The sequence below is a fragment of the Ixodes scapularis genome, unplaced genomic scaffold, assembly GCF_016920785.2.
Source record: "Ixodes scapularis isolate PalLabHiFi unplaced genomic scaffold, ASM1692078v2 PGA_scaffold3__209_contigs__length_174095766, whole genome shotgun sequence".
NCBI classification, from domain to species: domain Eukaryota; kingdom Metazoa; phylum Arthropoda; class Arachnida; order Ixodida; family Ixodidae; genus Ixodes; species Ixodes scapularis.
In genome coordinates this window covers 88596962-88623980 of record NW_024609868.1, presented here as the reverse complement: position 1 = coordinate 88623980, position 27019 = coordinate 88596962, and the positions used below count along the sequence as shown (strand labels likewise).

Here is a 27019-nt window from a genome sequence, read left to right as displayed (position 1 = left end):
GTAGCCTAAGCAAGCCTTCTTTCTGAAAAAAACATAGCGTAACATACTTATGATTACTTCACCAACTGTTCTTAAACGAAGTTTACATCAGGGTGAAAAGTGCTTGACACTGGAGTTACTTCAGAAACAATACGAGCACAAAGACATCAACAGTTACTGCCAGCTAAGGATGCTCAGAGTGTAACTTATATACTACCCGATTTTTGCTTTGTCAGTAGCTGTTCGGCGTTCTTGTCGGCTCATACCGCGCTCTCATTCAATTCGGAGCACCTAATGGAAAGCTCGAGAGTCGCCACGTCCGGCACTTCTTAAGCTGACGGTGGGTCTGCAGTGCTCGTCTTCCCTCGTAAGTAAACTTCGTTTCGATTTTGTTTTTCACCATGTTCATTTTTCTTAGATTTTCGTATTTACATCTTTGACTTTCCAAGTTTGCTATTCCCTGTTATCCGCACATTTTGTGTTTAACGAATAACGAAACCTTCCAAAAAGTTATTTGTGAAAAAAAAGAAAGAGAGTTTTAAATTAATAACGGATATACGTTATTGCGTAAAGTGTGTCATTTCAGAGGCTCTGAATGAAAATGAAAAAGTAATTTAAATCTTTTTTTTTTTTACAACGAATGGTATCTATATATTTGTCTTTTTCTCTCTTATTTCCAAGTAGTGCGCTTATCCTCTATGCCAGGGTTGGCCAAGCTGCGGCTCTTTGCATGTTAAAATGAAGCTCGCGGCTTCGTAATAAACCTTAAACCCCCCCCCCCCCTCCCGCCCGCCTCCCGGCCTAACTCACGGTCACACGAGCACTTCTTCAAAAAGAGAGAACGGACGCGTTTTAAATTGGAAGGCAGGTTGCGGCTAGGTAGTATTGTGCTACTGCTACCTTGCGTACAATTGTACTGCTTTTGATTCAGATAGCGCGAAAGTAGTTCGTTTATTTATTGCTACAAAAAAATTTAGGCCACTCCCCCTTTTCCCCCGTCCTTTTTCTGCCCTTCCTCTTTCAGCTGGCTCTTGAAAGTTTAGTGGTTTTGTTTGCGGCTCTCAGGCCGGGCCAGCCTGGCCCCCCAGTCTATGCAGAAGACGCGCAATTCTTTCTCATATTGAAGGAACAAGGTTAGTAAAGAAATTTGGCGTTTTGATTAGTTCATATTGCATATCTTAGAGCCACATTGATAAAAAGTTTAGTATTAAAAAGCTATGTATTTTCTCCCTCGTGGAACATCCACTTTAAGTTTCCTCGCACAAAATATTGTTGCAATTAAGCTAGATTGGTTTAACTTGAACATGCAAACTTTGCTAAATACATTTCTAGCAGTGCTATTCAAGCTTATAACTTGAAATACTTTTTACACATGTCATTTTGTAATGAAGCGTAACAAATTAGTAGTAACTAAACATTTCAAGCATTTATCTTAAGTTTTTACGCCATCTCGAGTGAGGCCGTTTCCCATATTATTGTCATAAAGGCATAATTCTTACCTGTACGGGGCAAAAAGAGCGATAACGGAGTATTGCATTTATATTAGCCCCGCGTCTTTTGACATGCACTAACCAGCATTAGATAATGACTGAAAAGTGCCGAAACGAGATTTTCGTTAATTCTCCTAAACAAGCTCGATGCTTACGTTTGAATTGTGGTATGAATGCAATCCTTTTTTTTTTTTGGTCTAGCACCACACGAATATTTGTATAATCACTGACATTTTAAGAAACACAAGCCATGGCTTACTATGTTCGCGCTTCCTGCTTTGTGATCCGTTCTACTGCCTTCCTACTGCCTTCCTACTGATTAACGTCGCAAACTGATTCACTGCGGATCGATCATAAGGTAATCTGGATCGCTAACCCCTTAGCGTTTTAGCAGTCAGTGACCTTTGTTCAGTACTGACGTGAACCACGCAAAACACGCATACCTGCATAGCATAACTTCCTCAGTACCTTTTACCAGATTAAAGTTGTTAACTTGCAATGGGCGAATTGCCGAAACTCCGACTGTAACAACGGGAATCGGAGCTGACCTAGTTTGACCATGCTAACGGATAAAACCAGCTGAACGTATATAGATGTACAAAAATAAAGGCAACTAAATGCTGCATAATAAGTTATATCTTAATAAGAACATTCGTTTTCTCCCTTTTCTTTGGTTTTTAAAAATATGCAATCGACAGTCCAGCGTTTACTTCCCTTTCTTTCTTGATATCTAAATCCGTCAGCTGACTTCATACGTAAACTGTAACTGTAAAAGATGGCACTTCAAATCTATCTGATAGGACAAACTTTGTTATTAACCGCCTATGTTCCCGCAATCAGTGACAATGAGCTGTCGGCATAATAGGATTTTTCGAAAGGTTAAATTATACTGCCGATGCATGTCCTGAGTGTTTCATTTAGAAAGTTTGTTTTTGTAAGAGGCAAAAATACAGGAAGGACAATACGCAGTCAAGACAAACAGTTTCGAAAAAGGGTGTCTATGCAAAGCTCAAGTTCATCTGCTTCTTTTGCAGGGGTTGCGGTGCCGTCAGAACTGCAAGCTTTGATTGGTTCTGATTGAAGGATAGTGGGTAGGCCTCAAAGCAAACTGCTTTGTGGTCTACTCACTATTCTTCAATCGGAGCCAATCAGAGCCCCGCGTTCTGATGTAACCACGACCCCTGCAAAAGAAGCAGATGAACTTGCGCTCCGCATAACCAGATAAACGAACCCTTTTTATTTAAGAAATTGAGCAATCGTTATGGCTGGCCATAAAAAGAAGCTGCCGAGCTAGGCCATGTTTAGGAAAGTTTGCTACGTGAAAGCACGATATGCCACATTTTCCTTGCCGCGAATGTGAAGCGCTTAAAAATTACGACAACCTCTTTCCTGATTTTGAAGAGACGTCGATACTTGTCTGAAAGAGATAGTTTGTTATAACAGCTGAAAAGTAACTTCCCAAGAGTTAACCCTTTTCTTTTTGTTCTTGAGAGTCAATGGGATTGTGGATACGTGTGAAGTTCAGGACCATATGTGTTAACGTTGAAAAAAGCATCAGCGCCCTCTAATGTCACTTATCACACCTAGGGTGGAATAGGTCATATATTCTTAAACAAATAAATGTTCATTTTATTTAAATTACGTCTATTTTATTTACATTCAATTAATTTGATTTAAATCACCATAGATATAAAAGTGGCTATCACTTGATGTATATTTGTTTACACGACAGGCTTATAGGTCAATCCGTGCAAACCCTAAGCATAATGCAGACGGATTAAATTACTGTAAATTTAAAGTTGAATGTAACATTTATGTTTTTGATTATTTTTGTTTTGGTTGTCAACAAATTTTATTTGCTCGATCTTTCGCGTTTTGGTTTCTTTGATATATGAAATTATTTTCCCTGTTTCTGTCTCACTTTCGCTGTCTGATTGGATTGAAATAGGACAGTACGTGACTGATGAAAGAAGTGGAAGATAGAAAAAAAGCTCGATCAACACTCCGATTTGCACTGAGGAGCATTACTTTTTACACATTTTCAACCTGCTATATATATGTCGCACTTCATTACTTTGGTGTATATTTGTGCTGGAGATGTTTGAAATAAATTATCATTGAAAAAATTTGCTAAATTAAATCACAATTTAAATTATGATTTAATTATTATTTGAATCAATTTGATTTTATTCTCCAGTCTGCTCACTAATATCAATATCGCTTAACTGAAAGCTCTTAGCCTAGCCTCATGACCTTTTCAATATTTGTGTGGCGTCACCAAGGGTTCTGACTAAAATATTAATAAAATTAACAGTAAAAACAAATTTACAACAACTATTGTATTGACCCTAAAATATTTTTTTAATGTGCTGATGCTTTCCAATGTAGAAAGTCACAACTATAGAAAATGACAGGAACGGACGACATCTTCACACGCCTTGGTCCATGGCATTACCCGATCATATTGTTCTGTGCTCTGCGCGGTTTGCCTGCTGCTTACCACGTGATGGGTCCCACGTTCATGGCACCTGCTCTGGAACACTGGTGTGCCAAGCCTCAGCAACTGTCCAACTGGACTGACGAAGAGTGGATTGAAAATGGCATTCCGCTCGTTGAACATGGTGGGTACTCTGCACGGTCCGCGAGAACCGGAGAACGAAGGAGGGTGGGTAATTCGGACGCGGCGCAGTGTTTTACTATTAGTTCAAGAATATGTGTAGGAATATGCGCGATATCATTAAATAGACAGCGATGATGTGATGATGGCGGTTTGCAGTGCTGTGACCTTGACATATCATGTGCGATATATGCCATACTTACTTTAAAAATAATTTGCATGACTAATCCAAGATATTCCACATCACTGGGCAGCCGTAAGATTGCGGCATCGTCTGACAAAAGTTGCTGTGCTCCAGCAATGAACACCCGGTTATTGTCAAGTTCTCAATAACAACTAAGCCGAATACATTATTGGTGACCACAACCAGGGGCAGCTATCAAATTGGATATGAGGTAATTATTTGGCTTTTTTCAGCTATTACACTTTCGTTTTACAAAGGCATTAGATATACACCTAAAACGTGTTTGTCCTTATTATCGCAATCAGAAAACCACACCACGAAAGGGCTCTGGCATGTACTACATCGTTAGTCTTCAATTATGAAGGGCTCCGGTGTGTTTCCAACTTTTATGAGAATAAATTTAAATGTATTTCTTACTGGCACTTTTGTTTACAAGGTTAGTGTCAGGAATTAAGCATCGTGAAGTACTATACTTTTTATTTTATCTTGTTCTTGTCATGCATGACAAGAGGGCAATTTTAGACCATTAAGTGATTACATAAATATTTCAATATTTTAGCTGTTTGGAGTAAAAAGTTTCTCGATAATAAAATTATTTTTTGTAAGACACACCCCATGAATAATGATATATTGCCGCGCACAGGCCGAGCAAACAACGCTTGGTCACGGATTTCTAGAAAATGTATGTTGTTTTCTCATTCGGGGCGTTACATTTATAATTTCCCCCTACTCCCTTGTTCTTGAAAGTGCCAGTTCATTCTCACCCCGAACCCTCGACGCTCGAACCTTTTGGGCCGAAACATCGAGATAGTGACACATACAAAATAAGAAGCATCGCGGGACCTTTTCGAGTCACTCACGGTCACACTTGCTGTACCTTCTCCAAATCGCCGCTCGATTTTCTGCTGTCTCGACGCTCGTTCTTTATTTGTTTGGCAGAAGTTGCCCCCCGCCCTCCCCCTTTAAGTTTGCAGTTTGAAACGGGGTTTTCACCGCTTCTATTCCTCTCCATCGTGACGAAATTCAGCTCCCTTCAAATAATTACCTCTGAAATGCTCAATCTCAAATTGATTTGCAAAAAAAGAAAATATCGTTTTAATCTGCTTATATTTTCGACCAGTAAAGCCTCGACGAACAACTAATTTTTCTCTACTCCATTTAGGATCTCGGGTGGGAAAAAAGAGTCGTTGCGAGATGTACGCTTTTGAAGAAGATGACAATGGATATGTGAGAATTTTGAACGAGACCAGGCTAGCTTGCTCAAGCTGGGAGTATGACCTTGGGGACAATATTCACACTATCACAAATCAAGTAAGGATAATCGCTTATTTTAAAGAAAGCACTCTACATTCATTAGTATGACCTCTCCAGTCTCTAAAAGAAGTGAATAAATTACAGATTTACTTTTTTTTCAGTATAACCTAGTGTGTGACCGTGTCTGGCTTCGAGCAGCATCTCAGAGCATCTTCATGTTTGGAGTTATGGTTGGAAGTATAATTTTTTCTCACATTTCCGATTGGTGAGCTCGAAAACTTTTTCTACAAATATTGCTAAGCAAAAGCATAGGACAAAAGCAAGCCTTCTCTTAAAGGGGGTTTACCGCCAAACGTGCCTATTAGTGTGTTATGCCGTGCCATCTCGTTTCTATGATAATAAAATTACTCTTTAAAAACAATTCATTCAAAAACACCCTTTGTGTATTTCTTCTTGATACACATAAGAATTTCTAGCTGCTTAATTGTATATTGGTTGCTGTCTCTAATTGAACAAGATAAGTGCACTTCGAAAGACGGCAAATACATATGTTCATGCGGCGCCTCAAAACATTTTATTTTTCACCCATCAAGTTGAAAACTCTATCAAACATTATTGAGGTTAGTAGAAACGGGTGCTCAAGATTTCTCAGTGCAATAACATTTTATTTCAGGCTGTTTTTGCATACGAAAATAGTCAAACACGTAGATTTCGAAGACAAAACGCATTAATTCCAACATCAGTTTGTAAAAAAAAAAAACTTTATAAAAGCATTTTCGGGCTTTTCGGACGAGCAAGAAAGTTCGTCCAAAAAATTAGGTTGACTTTTTTTTTTAGTTCAGGTTTTTTAAAAAAAAACTTTCGGCTTGTGAAACTATATAGGGAAAGTGCTAGTAAGTTTCTCAATGTTCCTTAATACTTCTTCCCTTTGCTCCTGACACGCCCTTTTGTATTTTCACTAAATATTTTACTTCCTGTCTTCCATGTAAATTTGACTTCCTCTCTTTCGTGTACATTCTCTTCCGTATATATTTTTTCAAATCCCGTCGCTACTGCCTCTCTAGGGTGGCCGAGGGCCATGTTAAGCTGATTTATCAGCTTTCTTATTCGGCCTCCCTCCCCCTTTTTTGTTGAATGGGAAAATAAACTAATTGATTTAATTTGAACCTACGTGCATAATGCTCGTTAACTTACTGAACGATAATCTTTGTTCTCTGTGTGTTTTTAGGTTCGGTCGGAAAAGAGCGATGCTTTTTATGTTGCCTCTGCCATTGGTCGCTGGAATATTGCAAGTATTCTCTCCCACTTACTTGGTCTACAACGTCGGACGTTTTGTCACTTCGGTCGGGATCGGGGGAATTCATAGCACAGCGTTTACACTGAGTAAGTATTCACGTTATATAGTGAGAAGACTACCCTGCGTTTGAAAATGGTATGGCATGAGCATAAACGAGCTCAGTATAGACACGTCGCAAGTGCAAACAGGGCAAAGATGTTTTTAATAAGGGACATGTAATTTACATTAAAAAACCGCTAAACTAGATGAAAAAATACGATTACTGAAGTGCTTTTATTAACATACTTTTATTCACCTTACTGCTGGCATATAAGCCCAGAGACAATAAAACAGGTACAATGGGTGTGCTTAAAACTATTCATGTGAATCATCTTGTTCTTTCTTAACAACAGTGTGGCTGCCCCAGTGTGCCAAGTTCAAAAAGACAAGGACCGAACGCGTCCACCTGAAAAAAATATATGCACTGGTTGGCTTCAAAGTAATAGGGGAGTCGTCGATGAAAGAATAAACTAGGGTTGCATACTCGCAGCTCTAGCAATGACTCCAGTTTATGCAGCTGAATTCTACAGAATGATTAGCAGTAGTGCAAAACGTTTATTGTTCGTGGAGCTGGATTATGGAAATTCGCCGTTAGCTGCAACGCCTGGGCGTATATTCATTGAGCTTAGGAATTAGTTATATGTTTGAAATTTTGTGTCGTGAACAGGGTCAAAGCAAAAACGTAGGGTTTCCACACGTTTCTTCTGGTGGTCCTGAGTTCTGACCTTGTCTTGCGGGTCTTGTTTCTTACGAGGAGCAATTTTGGGAATGTCGATAGATGATGGATAATATCATGGCGCCATGATGTGTTTTAGAAATAATGGCGTGTTTGTATCTTCCATGGGACAATTTAAAGGACTTTCTTGCTGGAAATTCGGACAATTTATTCGCGTATGCGCCTGCGCGAGACAAGAGCTTCCATGCTAAAGCCTTTAGGTGGAGCGCTTTGATTGAGTGTGAAGTGCGTTGTAAGACATATATTTCGGTCTAAATAATTATTGTTTTCTTTATCATCTAGATAACGATATTGCCCATTTTTCGCTGGACCTTTTCTATGTTTGGGGAGTGGCTTTTGACATAGCATGATGGTCACGGTCTACTATAATACTCTATTTCAACAGCTTGTGCGAGTGGAGGGGTATTTCTTTAAGGCTTTCTTTTTTGGAGCACTTGCAAAAGTAAAGCGCTTTGCTCGTTTTTGTTTTTTTTTTGCATGTTCGTGCATTTGATTTTTAACACACAGCTTATGATGTATATGCGACGACAAAAAGTTTTTTCTGTAAAACAAACTTAAAAAGCTGAAGCTTCAGTAGCTATTTCTTTCCCCGCTTCCTGCTTTCCGAATGCTATAAAACTCAAATTCGATTTTAAAATAAAATAATTAATTAAAACGTTGTTCTTGTTACCAAGAAAATAATGCTTCAGGAAATAGTTTTCAACATTATATCCCAGGCTTTAAAATGTATTTCAGGCAGCAGATACAAACCAGCATTCGAATGTTGTTCAACGCAGCAGCAACATTAACTTTTCGATTTGCGCAAATAGGCCTGTAACCCACTTTTCAGTGGCTAAAGGAATCCGTACATTTTATTTAAATTACCAGGTTTGAGCGCCATTAAATGCTCGATCGTGCAGCTAAAGCGGCATTGTACTCAAGATGATTTTTCTGAAATAGCTGTTTAAATATAACATCCGCTGATGTGCTACTTGGACTCTATATTTTTCTATGGAATCAGAAGACGAAACAAAAATTACGTAATGTCCATCTCGAAGGTCACTCCCACATAAAAAACGTTCAAGTGATTGCTATAACTTCATTATCGAATTATATTTGCTACTATCCAAGTACTATTTTTATGCTAACTTATTTGATTAAAATTAAAAGGAATTAAAACCCATATTAAAAGGTGTTCCCACATAAAGATAAAATAATAAAATATTAGTTTTGACTTCAAATGAGGAACTTGGTTACTGCTATTTTATATAAAAAGGTGCACTTTCTTTTTTTGCTTTTCGTCTCAATAATGCAACATGAAAATTAAGGCTTGAAGTTTTATTACAAACTTAGGAAATCGGTAGTTACTTTACACTCAAAATGCGCAAGCTATAGACAAAACTGGGTGGGAGGACCTCCCCGGCTAATATAACTGACTTCAGGGAAACAAAAATGCACTTACCTCAGTGGTTGTCCTCTTGAGAACGAGTATTTTTATGTACCCTATTAATCCCAATTACCAGGAACACGGGAGCACGTGGCATTGCGTTTTATCAAAGGGCCCTAACTACATATGCGTAACTGAAACTGCAGCAATACGGATGAGCTGTAGTTGCTTCCCGAGCTCTTAGGGTGCTCTGGTAAAGCTCGACGACACATGCTTTCGTGTTACCACAAAACCTGAGCAATACCATATCATTTCCATTAGACTACTGAAACTACATCTGTGTACGAAAATCTCTGTTTCTTCTCTGTCTCCTTCTAGTTATGGAAGTTCTCTCCGCTCGTCACCGTGCCCTTGCTTCACTCATTTCAAGCGGAGGTTGGACTGTCGGTTTAGTGACCCTTACACCTTTCGCGTGGTTCATCAGGGACTGGGTGCACCTTCAAATATTCATTTCTTTATTTTTTCTCATCAACACGGCTGTCTGGTTGTAAGTCTTCTTTTAAAAATGTTAATCTAATAAATGCCAATGCTTTTTACTCAACCCATCCTTTCAAAATACGCATAGCTAAAGCCAGAGATACGAGAGCACACCACGCTCCCGCAGCGCGAAGGTTCCTCGAGCAACATGCTCGTCCTTGTTGCTTGTGCTTAGCTAGCCTCCTTTTATACGGGCTAGAATACATGTCACGTGCTGGTCAGTTATTTACATAGAGTTATAATGTACGCTAGAGGCTCAACTGGCGCTAGTGCCTATGCGACTTCCGGGCGGCAAATTAAAGCAGACAGCAACCAGCCTACATTTGTGTTGCTCCTGTGCACTCGTATGAGAAAACGCGCGTGTATTTTGTCTCTTCGCCGAAAAATAACACAGGCAACTTTTGTTATTTTGGTCGTACCGAACAGTATGTACCTTTATTAACATGGTAAAAGGCTAAATTTTTTAGTTAGCGCATATTTCTTTATCGGTGAACAATGTTTACCTTCGATATATTTTAGGCCCAAACATCTCTTCCGCAGCATGGTGTAAAGAGAAGCCACGATTCTAAGCAAAATATTAATTGAAAGAAATAAAGTGGTGCTCAAGGCTCGCCAGCATTCCGGTGAGGCTTCTATATTGCTAATATGCCTGTCTTGTCACGATATGAAAATGACCCCGTCGTGCATCTTTGAGGGCGGTTAAAACATTCAAAAGGTAAAGAATAAGGTGCGGGGGCTACGAAAGGTGTATTTTTTTATATTTTAAATGCCGGACAGCTTTTATGGGGCGCATGTTCTCAAAAACTTCCAGTGTGCAGGTGATGTTTTGAACGTCCAACAATCACCTTCGCAGAGCGGAAGGAATAAAGCAGCTTTTATCCCTATGGAAAATCGGACTATATTCCGTGGCCTTCAATTTATTTTGACTGTACATACACAGGGAGTTACTGATCCACTGTTACTGCGTAGTTCTTGCCGTCTTTCTTAGTGTTCCAGATGTCCTGCGTTCGTCTGGCACATATATCTCCCATGCTGATACCCGCCGTCGTCGTGTTTGTGCGAACAGTGTCCGACAGTGCACAAAACGACATGTACGAAGCCGTTTTAGCACCGTTTTTAATGCAATTAATTTGAAATAAAAACGTCTGAACTCACGAATAAGCTTGTCTGGCGGACTGAGAAATCTTCCAAGCTACCTAGTACGTACGAAGTATTCGAGAAATTTTCTCTTATAATCGAGCACAAGGAGAAAATTTACTCACTTTTTCCAATAGAAATGCATTACCGGAAGTCAATTTTCGACTGATTACTGACTACTTCAATTTGCTAGAGCACACTAGCGCCATTTGAACCTCTTCCACACATTATAAATATATATATTATAACTGTATCGTTATTTATGGCCAATACACCGATGTCACCAGTCAGTTTGACCGCGCCACCACTGCCGCAATGCATCCAGGGCACTCTTTCTACGCGTGCGACAACCTCTCTTGAGCTCTGCGCGAGTAGAGCGCCAGACGGCACGTGCTCCTTCGTGCACTGCCGTCTGCTTCCTGTCAACAAAAGTTATGGTGGTGTCGCGCATACGTTGAACGCTTAGTCAGATCGGTCTATTATCCGTTCCAGTCAGAAAATTTTCCACGCAAAGGCTATTCAGTGAAATAAGATGGCGCACATCAGCATCAGGGGAACAGACGGAGATGCATTGGCAAGGTGGTCTTATCAGATGACGAATGAGCACGCACCTTTTTTTAGCTTACTTTCGACATAATTTTGATCAGTGGTTTGAAAAAACGATTACTGTTTAACTTGAGACGTTCGTTGGCTGGTTGCTCCGTATTTTGTGAAGCCGCATTTCATAAAGCCGTGACCTGTGATGCCACATTACTTAATTTTCCCCGCTGGATTTAGTAGAAAAATTTACGTCCCGTGTCGTAAACACCGGTTCAGTTTCCTCGCTAAATTTAGCGAGAAAATGACGTCACAGGACTGTGTCACGTGACCTATGCATAAATTTAGTTCTCCCGCTACATTTAGAGGGAAAATTTACGAAACGTGACCTCAAAGCCAATTCAGTTTGACTTTGTGGTCACGTGTCGCCCATTGTCAGCGGGGAAAACGGTGTCACATGACTTCATGTCACGTGAACTATACACAAATTTAATTTCCCCACTAAATTAAGCGGAAAAAAATTAACGTCACGTGACATATGGTCCCATTCAGTTTTCCCGCTAGATTTTGAGGGAAAATTGACGTCACGTGACCTCAACACCAATTCAATTTTCCCGCTAAATTTAGCGGCAAAAATGACTTCGTGTCACGCCATGTATACTCGAATTCAGTTTCCCTGCTGGATCTAGAGTGAAAATTGACGTCACGTGACATCAACGCCAATTCAGTTTACATGCTACATTAGCGGAAAAATTTAGCGCACATGGCCTAAACATAAATTCAGTTTACCCGCTAAATTTATCGGAAAAATTGACACGTGACCGACCGAAGCCCGTCATTCCCCATTGTCTAATACAGTGGTTCCCAACCATCGATGTTTCGCGGACCCCTTCTGGATCGCAGGAGATGATGCAGGACCCCGTTCGTGGTGAGGGGAGGGGAAATGTATACGTTAAATATAATAATTGTTGAATGAATGGATATAACTAAGGGCTAGAGTGAAGTAGATCTCTCTTATTGACATGCACACGAGAAAATTCGCCCCAAGACTGAAACATTTCTTCTCGACGTGAGAAAAGACGACTCTTATTGGCGGGCTGGACTGATGAGGCAGGGATTCGCGGATGCCTAGAATGCTTTTGCGGACCCCAAAAAGTCCGCGGACCTCCACTTGAGAAACACTGATCCAATACACAGGGTGAAACGGCGGAGAAAGTCAATGGGGTAGAGAGTAGTAGACACCTGGAGACACAGCTCAATAAGGGACGCCTGGAGGTTACTAGCGCTCAACCAAGAACATTTCACGTAGCAACACAATTGCAGGGCGATTCGCGGTATAATTTTTTTTCTTACTTTAGCCTTGTGGAAACAAACGCTTGCGTTTTAGCTTACTTTGACCTTTTCGTTTAGTCAGACTATCGAAGCAAGCTCTTCTGCTATAATTGATGTGTTAGACGGTGCAAAGTGCTGACCAAAATAGCCGAAGTTGTGAGAAGACCAGAAACTCTACGCCTTGCTAGTTAGGTTATGATGTTCGAAAATACTCGCTAACAAACTCATTTGATTCTACACCAGTTTTTTATTCATTTGGTTCATAAGAGAATGAAAGAAATATTAAGTTTGACAAAAAAGGAGTTTTTAATTACTCGGTACAATTACGTGGCACGTACTGCATAGAATATAGCTGTCGCAGCTTCTCCAACTAGATTAAACATCTTATCGCTTCAGTATAGCACATATTTGTTCGTCGTTTTTTTTATGATATAACGCTAGGGCTCACACCATCATGATCAATTAACGCTAAATTTCTTAGATGGCTCAATGTCGGGGAGATGTGCTCTGTGCGAATATTGGTTCGAGCGTTCGCCATTATTGTTTGTAGAACATCCGTATTTTTCTAAATCATTCTTACACTTTAAACATAAACTGTAACACATTTAATCCGTGCAACTAAATATCTTTCAACATCCAGAGAAACGATAAATTTATGAGATGAAATAAAATAGGCCATTTATAATCAAGATTAAAAAAAGCTTGTTTCGATCGAAAAAAAAATCACCATAATGGTTAAATTAGTTATGTTTATATATTGAAAAGGTAAAAACAATAACATTTTCAAAAATTTCATCTCAAATTTTGATTCGCTACTGGTAAGTCACTTTAGATAAATTAGTCGGTTTGATATAAAAATTCAGAAAGCGTACATTCTGCAGCATCCCTTGCACGAAAACCGTCTCTGCAATATGTTGCATCTTCGTTAGAAAGAGGCGTGGTGGACGAGACATTTTATCCTCTATTTTTTGCTTATAGCAAGTTCAAGAGAGATAGAGAATCGCATTAGATTACTCTTAGTTAAAAAAATTTAAAGCAAAAAATACAATTTCTTGTTTGCGTTAAAGCAAGCTCACCCAGTATACACTTGAAGTTTTAACTGTTGATGTTGGAGAAAGGCTGCAGCATATACAAAACTCAGTTGAATATTAGATAAAAACTCCATTAGTGTCACTAAATGCCCTTAAGCTAAATATTAATAATATATATCCTATACTACTTTACATGGAACTTGAATATAGAAAAGTATCGTCAACATTAGTTTACATCATAACGCTAAGAGCGTACTATATATATATTAGTTTTGCAAGAATTGCGTTTACCCTTTTTCAGTTCGGTGTCGCATTTCTCTGCAGCTTCATTCCGGAATCTCCACGCTGGCTGCTGGCAACTCGAAGATATGAGAAGGCGGGCAGTGTCTTAAAGAATGCCATTAAAAAGAACAAAATAACCAACGTTGACTTGCATGGTGTCATCAAAGACTATGAGGACCGAATAGAGCAGGTGAAGTGACCAATTATTGTTAGATCATTTGGTTTGTAAAATTCCATTTTAAATTGTGCTTCCCATTACTTCCGGCGTCTAATATCGTCTAATATAAAAACAACTTCAAACCAATTTGTCCTTAGTTAATGCGATTATTTTAATTGGTACAACCCCCTCTGCAGAACGGACAGGGAACGTAATAAGCATGGTACGTATAAGAACCATGTAAGAACTATATAAGACCTATATAAGATACTAGCACCATATAAGAAACTACTGGGAAGCTTCTTATAAGTTCCTTATGGGGTTCTTATATATCTTATATAATTTTTATTCAGTTCTTACATAATTCTTATATGGTTCTTACATGTTCTTATATGTTCCTACATATATTGTAAGATTCATATGTGTTTATTGGACACAAGAAATTTCTCATATAAATGATTTTTTTTACTAGGGGGGGGGGGGGTGATCTCGGATTCAGTAACACGCTTCTAGCAGAGACCGATGCTTAAAACATGGCGGCTCCTATAGTCCTTCTTATTTTAAGAACCATTTTAAAATTTCTGGCTTGTTGCAGAGTATTTCTAACTTTCCCCTTTTTTTGTAGAGAATCACAATATATATAGGTGTATTTTGGATCATATATATATATATATATATTAAAGAGGTACACGTTTCGTACGCCAAAAGCATCACCTCTTCATGTGACATCCAAATCTTGTAAGAACTACTTCGCACGGCGTATGAACAATGCACAAAGCTTCTCTTTTTCTCGAGGTAAAAATGGGTACTGTTGTTTGATGTATATTTAAGAAAAAGCGTATTGTTCCATACATTGTATTTTTCTATGTAGTTCTAGTGTTACAAACTCAGAGTGTAAAATAAATATTTCTAATTTTTCTAGGAAAAGATGACGACAAAGCCAACTTTTATGGCGCTGTTTCGGTACAGCTGCATTCGGAGGACCACACTTATCAAATCAGCGATGTCGTAAGATTATTTCAAAATGAACATATGCATTTTTATTGTGTCACAAAGACGCTATTTTTATGGTTATCAGCCTCCATGGACGTAAAACAGTGGGAGGTGTAAATATACCTTAACTTATATTTAGATATATTTATACCTTTGTATTCATCTAGTTTATTTGTACGACAGGTTAAATTATTTTAACGTCGATGCTTTCACTAGTATATCTGAGGAGCTCAAGAGGTGCTATTACAAATGATTACTCGCTAGTTATCTTATATTGTTTGTCTCATGTACGCGCACACTTCCTAAGGCCTGCAAGCGGTTCGGGGGCACAGTCAACAAAAAATTTTTGATTGATCGATTGAGCTCGGATATATTTTTATGCGCACCTTTTTAGTCATTCAGTACTATACACTGTGTTATATGTGCACCTCATAAGGCATAAGTGCTCATAAGCTTTAACTAGAGTGCAGACATGTCTAGGCGGATCTGTTTTTCTGGAGAGCCTAATGCTCAAGTGAAGTCAGCAAAGTTTCGTGTTTGATGATTATTAAGTTTATTCCGAGAGCGTTGCTAATTTCTGCCGCTTTTAAGTAGTTGTGAAATGTTCGAAGTTGGCGTCTAGAAGTAGCCCGCTTTGTTTAAATTATTCAAACACTGAGATATTGAAGTTAAACTGAATGCAGCTCGAAGCACTACCTAGTGTTATGCACCCTAATCTATCGACATATAACTCACACTTGCCTTGTGGTATCTTGATAAAGTGGAACGTTATTTCAGCATAGTCACTGCAATGAGTGTATAGTAATCTGAAGGCTAGGCAGAGGCAGAAGTTAAAACATAAAGATGCATGTAGGCAACTAAAATTTTTCTATATTGGAGTTTGAAGTTGGGCTAGTCAGCTTATGTTGGTAAGAGGAAAAACCAGACCACAAAAGACAAACGCAGTGCTGACTCACGACATCGTGTTCTTTTTCTTCAAGACATAAAGGCAATAAAGTGGAAAAAAAGACCCATTCACAGCAGTACACTTCTTTAGCCATTCAAGAAAAAAAAGCTTGATACAAACAAAAAGATATAAAAAACAAGGTGTTCCAATTTCTCATAAAATAATTGTAGGAACTAAACCCCAACTTTCGCACATAGGTTACCATTCTATGAATACAGTCAAACTCTTCATCACCATAACTGCCTCCGCACAAACGGAAAGATCAAAACCGTTCAGACAAATGTAATTTTCCTCGTAAATATCCCTAGTAAATTTGTGGGGTGTCTTGTTAATTTTTCAAGGTGTTTAAACAGACGTATACAACCATATCTATTGGAATGAACTGCCAGGTGATCCGATGGTGTAGACCTCAAAGACAGAGAGCTCGAACATGTATGCACCACCTGCCTGCCCTATCTGTAACTTACCGGAAGAAAATTGAATTTTATACACAACTATGACTGTGCATGTGACGTATTTGAAACGATGTTTGATTTCACACACCACACGATTACATTTTGCTTTCACAATTCCAGCACACAATCGAGACAGCTTAGACGTGGCCGAGAAGACCACGCGGACCTTATATTTATCCACCACCTTCTTAAGTTTACAAGAAAGGATATGATCATAAGATATCACCACTGGTCTGGCTGTAGGTTTCTACCTAGCGTTGTCAGAAGTACCAAGCATTTGTCTGAAACTAGTTAAAAGCGATTCTGCTACTCCTACTATCACATCCTAAGGGAGACCCGTTAAAACCAGCTCGTTCGTCTGAATCAAAAAGCTATTGGATATATTTTATAAAAACAAGATTTCGTTATAGATGCACTCTGATATGATTTGTCAAATTAATCTCTGTACAATATTAGAGTGCCTGGAATCATAGCTAAGAAGAAACTTCTTTCACGTCGGTTCGTAAGCCCAGCGTAAGCGATTCTGTTCTAGGTACAAGTTTAAGTCCAGAAAGTGCGAGGCGATTTCATGTGGAATTTCCAACGTAAACTTTAGACCTCCACAGCACTCCCTAAATTGTTCAGTAGGTGAGAAACCATGCCTACACTTTTGGCCATGCCTAGATTTAAACATTACAAGAATATCTACCACATATCTGAATATTTTCAGTACCTGTCCATTTAGCCTTTCTGCGATTGGAGACTCACATCCAGTGTGGTAGATATCACTTAACATATGATCAACGCTAAACATATTACATAATCCAGATAATTTTAGAAAAGTGTTGACCTCAAAGGTGATAAAATTTGAATTCGAATGAAAGCGGAGAAGATATAAGAACTTCACTGAAATGCCAGTCCAGTTTTGAAAGGCCACTGAGCCATTCAAGTCAATATATTTTTATTTATTTATTTATTTGAAAATACTGTTAGCGCATTCTTGATGGCCATTTTAGGGTCATTATCAATCACTATAACAACATAAAAAACCATCAGAAATAGAAGGTTCAGGAGATCGACCCTTTTATAGACAAAGATATGTCAACGAGGCGGAACCGTAGCCTTCTAAACATATAAAATTAAAAGATCTTAAACAATCTTTACAAAATACAGTTTTAAACGTCGTTGCTTCTACATCTCTTATACATCGCACAGCTGCTAAACCAATATTGGTTTAGCAGCTGTGCGATGGAATTCTCAAAGGTGGACAGAGTTTCAAAATTAACAATTAATCTGAGCAATAAAATGCCCCTCGACCGTTCTCAAAAAAAAAAAGAAAAGACTGCTTGAATGTATCTGTATGGCTACTGCGAATGTGACATGTTTTCGAAGGATTTAGTTTATTTAATTTTTTTTAATTGACGGGAGGACTTATTTATTTGTATCTAGATTTAGCTTGTAATTATTGATTAGATAAAAAAATGCAAACGTGTGATTTCTTACCATATACGCAAACGCTCCATATCTCTAGCAGCAATCATTTCCCTTGGGGATGCAGTCTGCCTGTACTTAAAATGAATAAAATGTACAGCTTGTCAGTGGATACTTTCCAACCCATCAAAATATTTCTTTGTGTGAGGCTCCAAGACGTCACTACCTTGCTCTAGGATGGGTATAATAAATGTTTTGAATGCTAGCGTCTTAATCTCTTTCATTGCTTGTTTTAATTTATGTCTGGGGCTCATCTCGGCCACCGAGCTGAGCGGACGTGTCGCGTCGAGCTCCGCTGTTTGATCGCCCAGATTTGCCTTTTCGGAAACGATTGCGGCACAGCTCAACATTCGAACCATCTCAGGAGGGCCACCGGACCATATCGACGCATTCTGTGACCGAGTGAGTTTTGCGTTTCCGCCTTATCTCTACTTCTTGCTCGACCCCAACAACGAAGGAAGCTAGGCCTCGGGCCTAGCGCCCGGTGTGCTCGCCGACGGCATGGCCGTGCCTGCGGCGGCCTCGCACCTGCTTTCAACCGCGCCGCAGGACGCCGGAATAGAAGACAAAGATCTCACCCCTGCCACTAGATCTACCTCGAATTGAATCGACTGGACTTCTGCTCCGGACTCGCCATCGAAGATAGCCACGACTTCGCCGGGCGAGTCTCTTGTCATCCGAGCAACTGTTCGACGGAAGAAAACCGAGACCCCGTACCAACGCCATGACCCTACCTCGAAGCACTTAAGACACCCGAGTGGATCCAGTGTCGCTACAAGTCTGTGCAAAGCCAGCGAGGACGACGGTGCCGACACCGAAATGGAGCATGTCGCTCATCCTACTGCTACTGTCGACACCGCTGATCACCACACCGTTTCGTGTGAGCCACCCCCGCTCATTGTGTCTCAAGTGACGCCTGGCCCCACAGCCTCTAAGTCAACAGCCGCCGCTGGCCCGGACAGCAAAGACGGCGACGCTAACGACTCTGAAGTAGGCTGGCAAACGATGTGCTACCGCAAACAGAGACCGCAGCAGCAGCGGCACTTTCTCGGCGCAGCACTCTCGCCCTTTTCCTCATCAGACCACCCAGATTCTGCCACTGACGAAAGACCCAAATTTGTGATCGTATTCCGTTCCCGGGACAGGTATGACCTCACTCGTATTCCTGCCTGCACGATCCAGCGCGGTTTCTACGCCACGTTAGGTCTACATCCCTCAGCCTGTGACACGAAAGACACGCCGTACTTCCGAATAGGTAAAGCCACAAACACAATCTCCGTTACGATACGAAACCGTACGCACGCTGACCAGCTCCTTGCAATGCGCACCCTCACTGCCCACGACCGGGCTGTTGACGTTGTGGCTCACGAAGCCATGACCGGCGACACAATCCGTGGCGTTGCGCACGGCATCAACCCAGAAGACACCTCCGAAACGTTGCTCCGAGCCCTCCGCAGCAACTCACACGCAATAATTAACGCCAGGCCGCTCGGCAAGAATGGTCTAGCCTTGGTGACATTTCAAGGACATCGACCCCCAAGAACTATCTTATATTACGACGTGATCATCAACGTTACGCCATACTCTCCTACAACCGTGGTTTGTCGGCGATGTCACGGCCTGGGCCACAAAGATCATGTCTGCACCCGACCGCCAAGGTGCCCTGACTGCGGCTGTATTGTAAGCAACGACCACGTCTGTGAACGCACGTACTGCGCTAACTGCCGCGTCACCACGCACCTCGCCACAGACCCCAAGTGTCCGGCCAAGCGCAAGGTTGACCAGCAGCTCCAAGAGCGCACTCGGCGGACGGCACGAACCACCACCACAGACCTTTGCACACCTCGTGTGGACCACCGCAGAAGGAGCAAAGCCCGATGTGCCACCACCGACACATCACGATCCGGAAGCAGACCCCCAACTCAAGACTCTAGAACCGTTGTCGGTGGTGAGGATTCCGTTGAGAACTTTCCGCCGCTGATCACCACATCCAATCGCTTTTCGGCCCTAGAGGTTGACGACCTAAGAAGCGAAGCCGCACCCTCGTATCGCAGAAGTAGAAGTCGCAGTCGGCAGAAACAACCACAACAGCAACATCAGCAAAGTCGCCCCGCAAGCCGTCAGCGTAGTTCTGCTGACGGAGGACTCCGTGGAGCTAAGCGACGGTCGCCTTCAGATCACCGCGGCTCCCTACAACCGACTCTCACCAAACCCATGACATATTCGCAGGCCACGATGAACATGCTCAAGACCGGCTATTTCACTGACTATAACTCTGAAGCCCAGGCCTGGAGAGAAGAGCTCCGGTCCATTTCTGAGGCCGAAAAAGCAGCATCAGAGACACTTTTGCAACTCGAGGAGGAGGCCAAAAAATTTGAACTACGCAAAGTACGACTCCAACAAAGACTTGAGATGGAAGCTCAGAAACGTGAGCTTCGCAAGGCGGAACTCATGGGGCGACTACGCAAACACGCCGAAGTGGCCTCAGCCCTACGACAGAACCAACAGATTGCTCTTTCTAAGTGCACCGCCCAGCAACATCAGCATTCCCTACAGCAGGAGCAACAGCATGCCCAGGGGCATTACCTACAGAAACAGCAGCCTCAGCAACAACAACAGACACAGCAACAGCATCCCCAACGACAGCAACAACATCTCCAGCAGCTGCTGCCGCCTCAGAAACAGCAGGAGTCCCAGCTCTTACCGCCGCCCGTACCTCCGAGTAGCTCTTCACCACAGTCACAATATATCACCATAGATCAACTGCATGCCCTGTTTGCTCAGCAGCAGCAGCAGCAACAGCAGCAACAAAAACAGCAACAAGAACAGCTTCAGCAACAGATACAGCAACTGCAGCAGCTCGTGTCTCTCGCACTTTCGGACCGTACGACAGCACCCTCCACGCAGGTGCCACCGCCACTTCTACCCCCACATCAAGATGGCGCCCTCACTCAATAAGCCTGTCCTCAGGGTCTTGCAGTGGAACTGTCGTGGCCTTGCGAAACGAAGAGGTGAGCTTCTCGCGCGTGTATCCGACCCTCAATACGCTTTCGACATACTCCTGCTGCAAAAGACGCATACCTACACTGTGCAACTCCCAGGCTACGACGGACACCACAACCCCACTATCGAGCACAAACTCCCAAAGAAACGGCACCCAAATCCCCCAACACCTGAGACTGTTATTCGCGCGCAAGCCGGTGTCTACGTACGCCGCAGCATGCCCCACGTCAAGCTGGACACGGCGGCATGGTGCACCCCCACCCAAGAAGTCACCGCTGTGCGCATCGCCCTCGACGGAACTGAGCGAAGGCTTCTCGTCGTCTCGGCATACTGCCGCCCATACACCGGCAAGACGACAACGTGCGACTTTTCCTGGATTAAGACCTTGCGCGACGCATACCCTACCGACTACACGGTATTCGGAGGAGACCTGAATACACACTACGAGGCATGGAGCTCCTGCTCAACCACACAGCGCGGGCACGACCTCAGTTCTGCCCTTGAGTCTACCGACCTGGCAATCGTGAACGGCCTAAACCGGCCAACGCGTTACGGTACGAATACCCGAAAAAGCGATAGCGTCCTCGACCTCACCCTTGCGTCTCCCCTTACTGCCGGCCTTCTTACTTGGACAATCCTCGACGAAGATGCCTGGGGCAGTGGTCATTTCCCTATTGTCATAGAGATCCCCATAGGCAAACGGAAGCGCACCACACGCTCCACCACAACAGTCATCTGGGACCGATTTCGGGAGACCATAGAAGACAAAATCACCCTTTACGATACCTCCTCCATCTCCACTCTCCTGACGACAGCTGCAACCTTTGCAACGGAAACGCGAGAGGTGTGCGAGGGTATACCGACCCCTGATACGCATCTTCTCTCGCTAAGGGAGCGACGTACTAAGGCGCTTACGAAATATCGAAGCACTAAACGCCAATGTTACCTCCACAGAGTCAATCGCCTTACACGCGAAGCTGACAAATATGCCAATACTCTAAGGCTAGAGCGGTGGATCGCACACTGCGAGTCTTTCGACAAGAGCACTCAGCTGAGTACAGTGTGGAGTACTTACAACGCAATGTACGGCAAGCGCACCCAGACCCACATCGTCCCTGTCATAGCACTGCTCTCGGACGAGAGCACCAAGGACATCCTCGATAAGCTCGGGGCAATCTTCTTCCCCCAGCCGAACGAAACCCCGCCAACCGACGTATATTGTCCCAAGTACAACGACGTGGCTGACGTCCAATATCCTGGAAACCAACCCTTCACCGAATGGGAACTTCATCCGGCTATCTCCCAATGCCGCCTCCGAAGCGCGCCCGGCCCCGACGGAATAACCGCGCCGATGCTGCGTAATGCACCTCGAGGCGCCCGGGAAGCCATCCTCTGTTGGTTTAACTCAATCTGGCACACAGGGCTGCTCCCTGACGACTGGAAGACCTCTTGGGTAACACCGATTCCCAAGCCAGGCAAGCCACCGACAGACCCCAAAAACGTGCGGCCCGTATCGCTCACATCCATCATGGGCAAACTCATGGAGCGTATGGTCCTTGCCCGCATTCAATGGCAGGCGGAACAGCTCAAGATATTCCACCCCACCCAAACGGGTTTTCGTAAGAACCTCGGAACACACGACAGCCTGACAATGATTAACAAAGATGTCGTCGACCGCCACATCAATAGCACACAGCTTCGGGTCCTTGTCACGGTGGGTATTCGAAAAGCCTTTGACTCCGTTCCCCACGCATCAATCGTCTCGGCCATGTCCAAGCAAGGCCTGGACGGCAAACGGCTCGATTTTGTGCGTTCCTTCCTTAATGGCCGCCATTACGTGGTTAAGTCAGGATACGGCCCCGATGCAGTGGGTAGCAACACGAGGCTGAACCACGTCGGCGTACCCCAAGGAGCGGTACTATCTCCGACGCTGTTTAACATCGTCATAGCCCCCCTTCTCTGGACCTTACACGGAATCCCGCACCTCTGTGCCTCGGCATACGCCGACGACCTTACTATTTGGACTTGCGAAGGCAACCCCTCCACGCAACGAATTGCGCTCCAACAGGGCCTAGACGCCATCAATAACCATCTTCACCACGTCCGGCTCGCACCATCACCAGAGAAGACCATGTATACCGTCTTCGGCAAGGGACATGTGAACCTCGATCTCGGCCTTAAGTTCGATAATCAACCCATGGGGAAAGCACCCAGCATCAAGATCTTAGGTGTCCACTTTGGCTATGGCCCACACGTCACCACAGAATGGGTCAAGACAATCTCCAAAACCTGGAAACAAGGCCTACACCTAATCCGACGCATCTCGCATCGGCTCGGTGGCGCAGGCGAACGCATTGCCAAGCTCCTCGTCACCTCAGTCGTCGTATCGAAAGTCGTCTAAGCGGCCTGTTTTTACCGCCTCAAGCGCACACATTGGGATAAGCTCAATACCCTTTACAACGAGGCCCGCCGTACCATCCTCGGACTTCCTCGCATCACACGCATCGCCGAAGTCCGGAAATGCCTTCACCTCATTGATCTCAAAGACACCCTAGAGAAGCAGATCGAGCTGCATGCCGCCGGCCTTCAGCATACACCTCAAGACCGCGCGATAGCACGCTACCTCGGAGTCGCTGTCTCCACCGACAACGACCTCCCCCCCGCCAAGCCACCCTGGGAACTGATCGATCTCGCACAACACTCCAGTCCACTTCCTCTTAACATGAATAGCAAACGCCATGCGCAGAGACGAGAACATTACGTTCGACAACACCACGCTGAGCTGAACCGTCTTCTTCAGGATTCGTCCAACACTATAGCTTATACCGACGCGGCTTGCCACAGCTCCGGCGCATCTGCGGTGGCTGCAGTTTTCTCTCACCCACACCCGACGTCCCTCGATTCCCCCTCCGTGTACACCAAGACCTACAACTCACCTTCCTCTCCGGAACTTGCCGAGGCGCGTGCTGTGCTCCTCGCACTCCGGACTCACGAAATCCATGCGCGTGAGGCGCCCGACCTCGCGCCTCGTGACGGCACTCTCACGATCTATACGGACTCCCATTACGTCATCCGTGCCCTTAAGAAGCAACAACTGACACACAGCCCCACAGTCTCAGGCATCTTCCAGACTGCCCTCGGCCTACACCGGAACTACGCCATCCGCACACGTATCCGCTGGATACCAGGGCACGCGGGCGTCGCCGGTAACGAGCGGGCCCACGGAGCCGCGATAGAGGAGATGAATAAACCTCAACTTGCCCCCTCCTCGCAGTCTCCCACCTCCCTCTCGCTGCCGCCGTCTCCTGACTCAGCCGCAGATGAGGCCGCCTACGATCCTGATGAAGAGATGCGCCTCCTCAAACAACAATGGAGACGCCGCCTCGCTTCTTCCTGGACCCCGGAGCAGTTCCCGATCCCCGGCGGGGTCTTCCGGCGATTGCAGATAGTGCTCCTAAGTCGGATCCGTACCGGAGGGGCCCTCACGTCCTATCTGCTTCAGTTTGACGCCAACCGCAAGCGAAAAGCTGATCCATATTATCCTACCCCGGACCCCAGCTGCCAGCGCTGCAAGGACCCGGAGTCCTTACCCAGGCTTCATCATTTAATTTGGCGCTGCGCAGCATTGGCAGCACACCGCACCGCAGCCTGGTCCTTTCTGCCCGACGATGAACGCCCGACTTGCTATGATGACTGGGTGCACCCCCCCGGTGACTGCGAGCGCCGAACATGAATCCTGACCTCGCTCCTCGACTTTGTGTCGCGAATCGGGCTAGCAACTTCGATGTAACCCTCATCCCCCTTCCCCCTTTTCATCTAGGGACTTAGACGCCACGCCATGGCTGCGACCGCGTCGCACCGGACCTCTGTTCCTGGTGTAATCCCTTGGTTCAATAAACGTCTTAACAACAACAACAACAATTTATGCCTGAGAAAACAAAAAGTTTAATCTGCCAATGCGCAGATGGTGTCGATTTGTCAAGTCCAGGTTAAGTCTCTAGAAAAAGTTACACCGAAGTACTTAAAGTACTGCATACTGCTCAATTTTGTAACACTAATGTAGTATTTACTAAATGCGCTTCGTTTTTTGGTAATACGGCGGCATGCGGACTTGGAGTAGTTTATTTTCATATCATATTCATTGCATCATCCTTTTATATGGTCCATATATTTATTTAACGAAGTTTCTTGATAAATTGAATTAATGGTTTAATAAATAATGAAATCATGTGCGAAGAGCCTGATTTGAATATCTGCTGGAGTCCGTGTACTATATCATTTATATATATATAATAATAGTCTTTATTTTTCATGTGTATATATATATATATAAACGAACATATGCAGATCAATGAACCGTACTTAATCCAATTAATCAAAGAATCAGAGTTTTCAGGAACCCGCCGAAAGCCAAAATAACGGCGGAGCCAGGATTTGGCTTTCGGCAGGTTCCTGAAAACTTTGATTCTTTGATTAATTGGAATAAGTACGGTTCATTGATCTGCATATGTTCGTTTATATCCTCCTCGGAGACCACGTACGATGGTGTGAAGTGCCCGTGTTGCATATATATATATATATATATATATATATATATAGGAGACCACGTACGATGGTGTGAAGTGCCCGTGTTGCATATATATATATATATATATATATATATATATATATATATATATATATATATAGGTGAGGCAGAGTAGTTAAAGAACAATGGACCGGGAAAATGTAATACGTCAGAGATCCGTACCAGCGAAGTTTCTATGTTAGGAGTTTCTTATATGTATTACGAAAGTTTCGCCGAGAGGCTTGGCTTCGTCAGGAGATGGCATACAAGTGTGGACATGTATGCCATCTCCTGACGAAGCCGAGCCTCTCGGCGAAACTTTCGTAATACCTAAAATAAACTCATAGAAGAGCAACTCCGTAAGTTCGGATCTCTGACTTATATATATATATATATATATATATATATATATATATATATATATATATATATATATATATATATATATATATATATATATATATATATATATATATATATATATATATATATATATATATATATATATATATAGGTGACGTAAGGTAAATATAAATACAATGGACCGGGAAAAGTTAATAAGTAAAGGGGGTTTGAGACCTGTCCGTTAATTTCAACATTTTGACTTCGATTAGTTATAGGTATCAATCTATCCAGTTGATAATCATTGGGTGATTTTCGAAGGTTTTGAGCTTTTACATATGTTTCCAGTTTGGCACCCGACTGAAAGCTTTAGAAAAGTTTATAGAAATAGCATCAACTTGTTGTCTGTCATTAAGGGTAGACGCAATGTTTGAGTTATTTCAACCAGTTGTGCTATTGTTGATAGCACAGACTGGAGTCCATGTGGTTTGGAATTAAGCAATTTATTGGCTTCAAGGTGATAAAATATGTTTTGCTATTATATGTTCCGTGACGTTACATGCTAAAGATTTTAAAGAAGTTAGTCTGTAATAGACCCTTCTCGAAAAACTGCCCTTTCTTGGCAGCAGTGGAATTCCTATGAAATGGCCGACTAAAACCGCAACGTCACTGCACAGTTTGTATTGGGTTGGATTAGAAGGCAAAAACACACCGGCAGAAAAGGATGATGAGCGCAGTAAGTTGCACTTTCGACGCCGTTTGATTGATCTACCGGCTTTTGGCGTTGGGGGTGCTCCAACGTTAGCTGTTTTATTGAATTACTTGCACTTTCCACGATATAAGTTGTTCCACCATTATGCAGAGGTGCCGACATTCTAATTATCGGCACGTGACTTTCGAAATGTGTCTATTGCCTATGGTAAGTCATAGGCTCCTATAAAGTGACAAAGCCTGGCATATCGCCACGAGAAGTAGCCGCCGGAATCGAAAAAGTGGTGCGGCAGACGTCAGATGAGAGGAGAGCCACGTGACTGGCGCCCCGCAGCCGCGAGACGCCGAAACGCAGCGTATCGCCGCTGCTGCGAGACGCTGCGGCAGCGGCGAAACGCTGCGTTTGTTTTTTCGGGTCCTCGCCGCTGCAAGAGCTCTGCGCTGACGTCCGGGTTTCCCGAGAAATGGCTCTTTGATGCTCTGTGCTACCAGAGCCTGGCGCTCCAAATCTGCGACTGGGCACTTTGTGGCTCCGTCGTTGAACTGCCAGGCTTTGG

The 27019-nt window shown here is 43.2% G+C and overlaps 1 protein-coding gene across 1 annotated transcript in view; it reads left to right on the top strand.

Moving 5' to 3' along the window:
• Positions 1-3876: 3876 nt before the first annotated feature.
• LOC8043918 (organic cation transporter protein) overlaps positions 3877-27019 on the top strand; it is a 37870-nt gene continuing 14727 nt past the window's right edge. Inside the window, exons 1-7 of the mRNA XM_040223032.1 lie at positions 3877-4134; positions 5453-5581; positions 5686-5789; positions 6753-6907; positions 9341-9509; positions 13861-14008; positions 14898-14983. Coding sequence (XP_040078966.1) covers positions 3877-4134; positions 5453-5581; positions 5686-5789; positions 6753-6907; positions 9341-9509; positions 13861-14008; positions 14898-14983 — 1049 coding nt within the window. The remainder of the gene's footprint in view (positions 4135-5452; positions 5582-5685; positions 5790-6752; positions 6908-9340; positions 9510-13860; positions 14009-14897; positions 14984-27019) is intronic.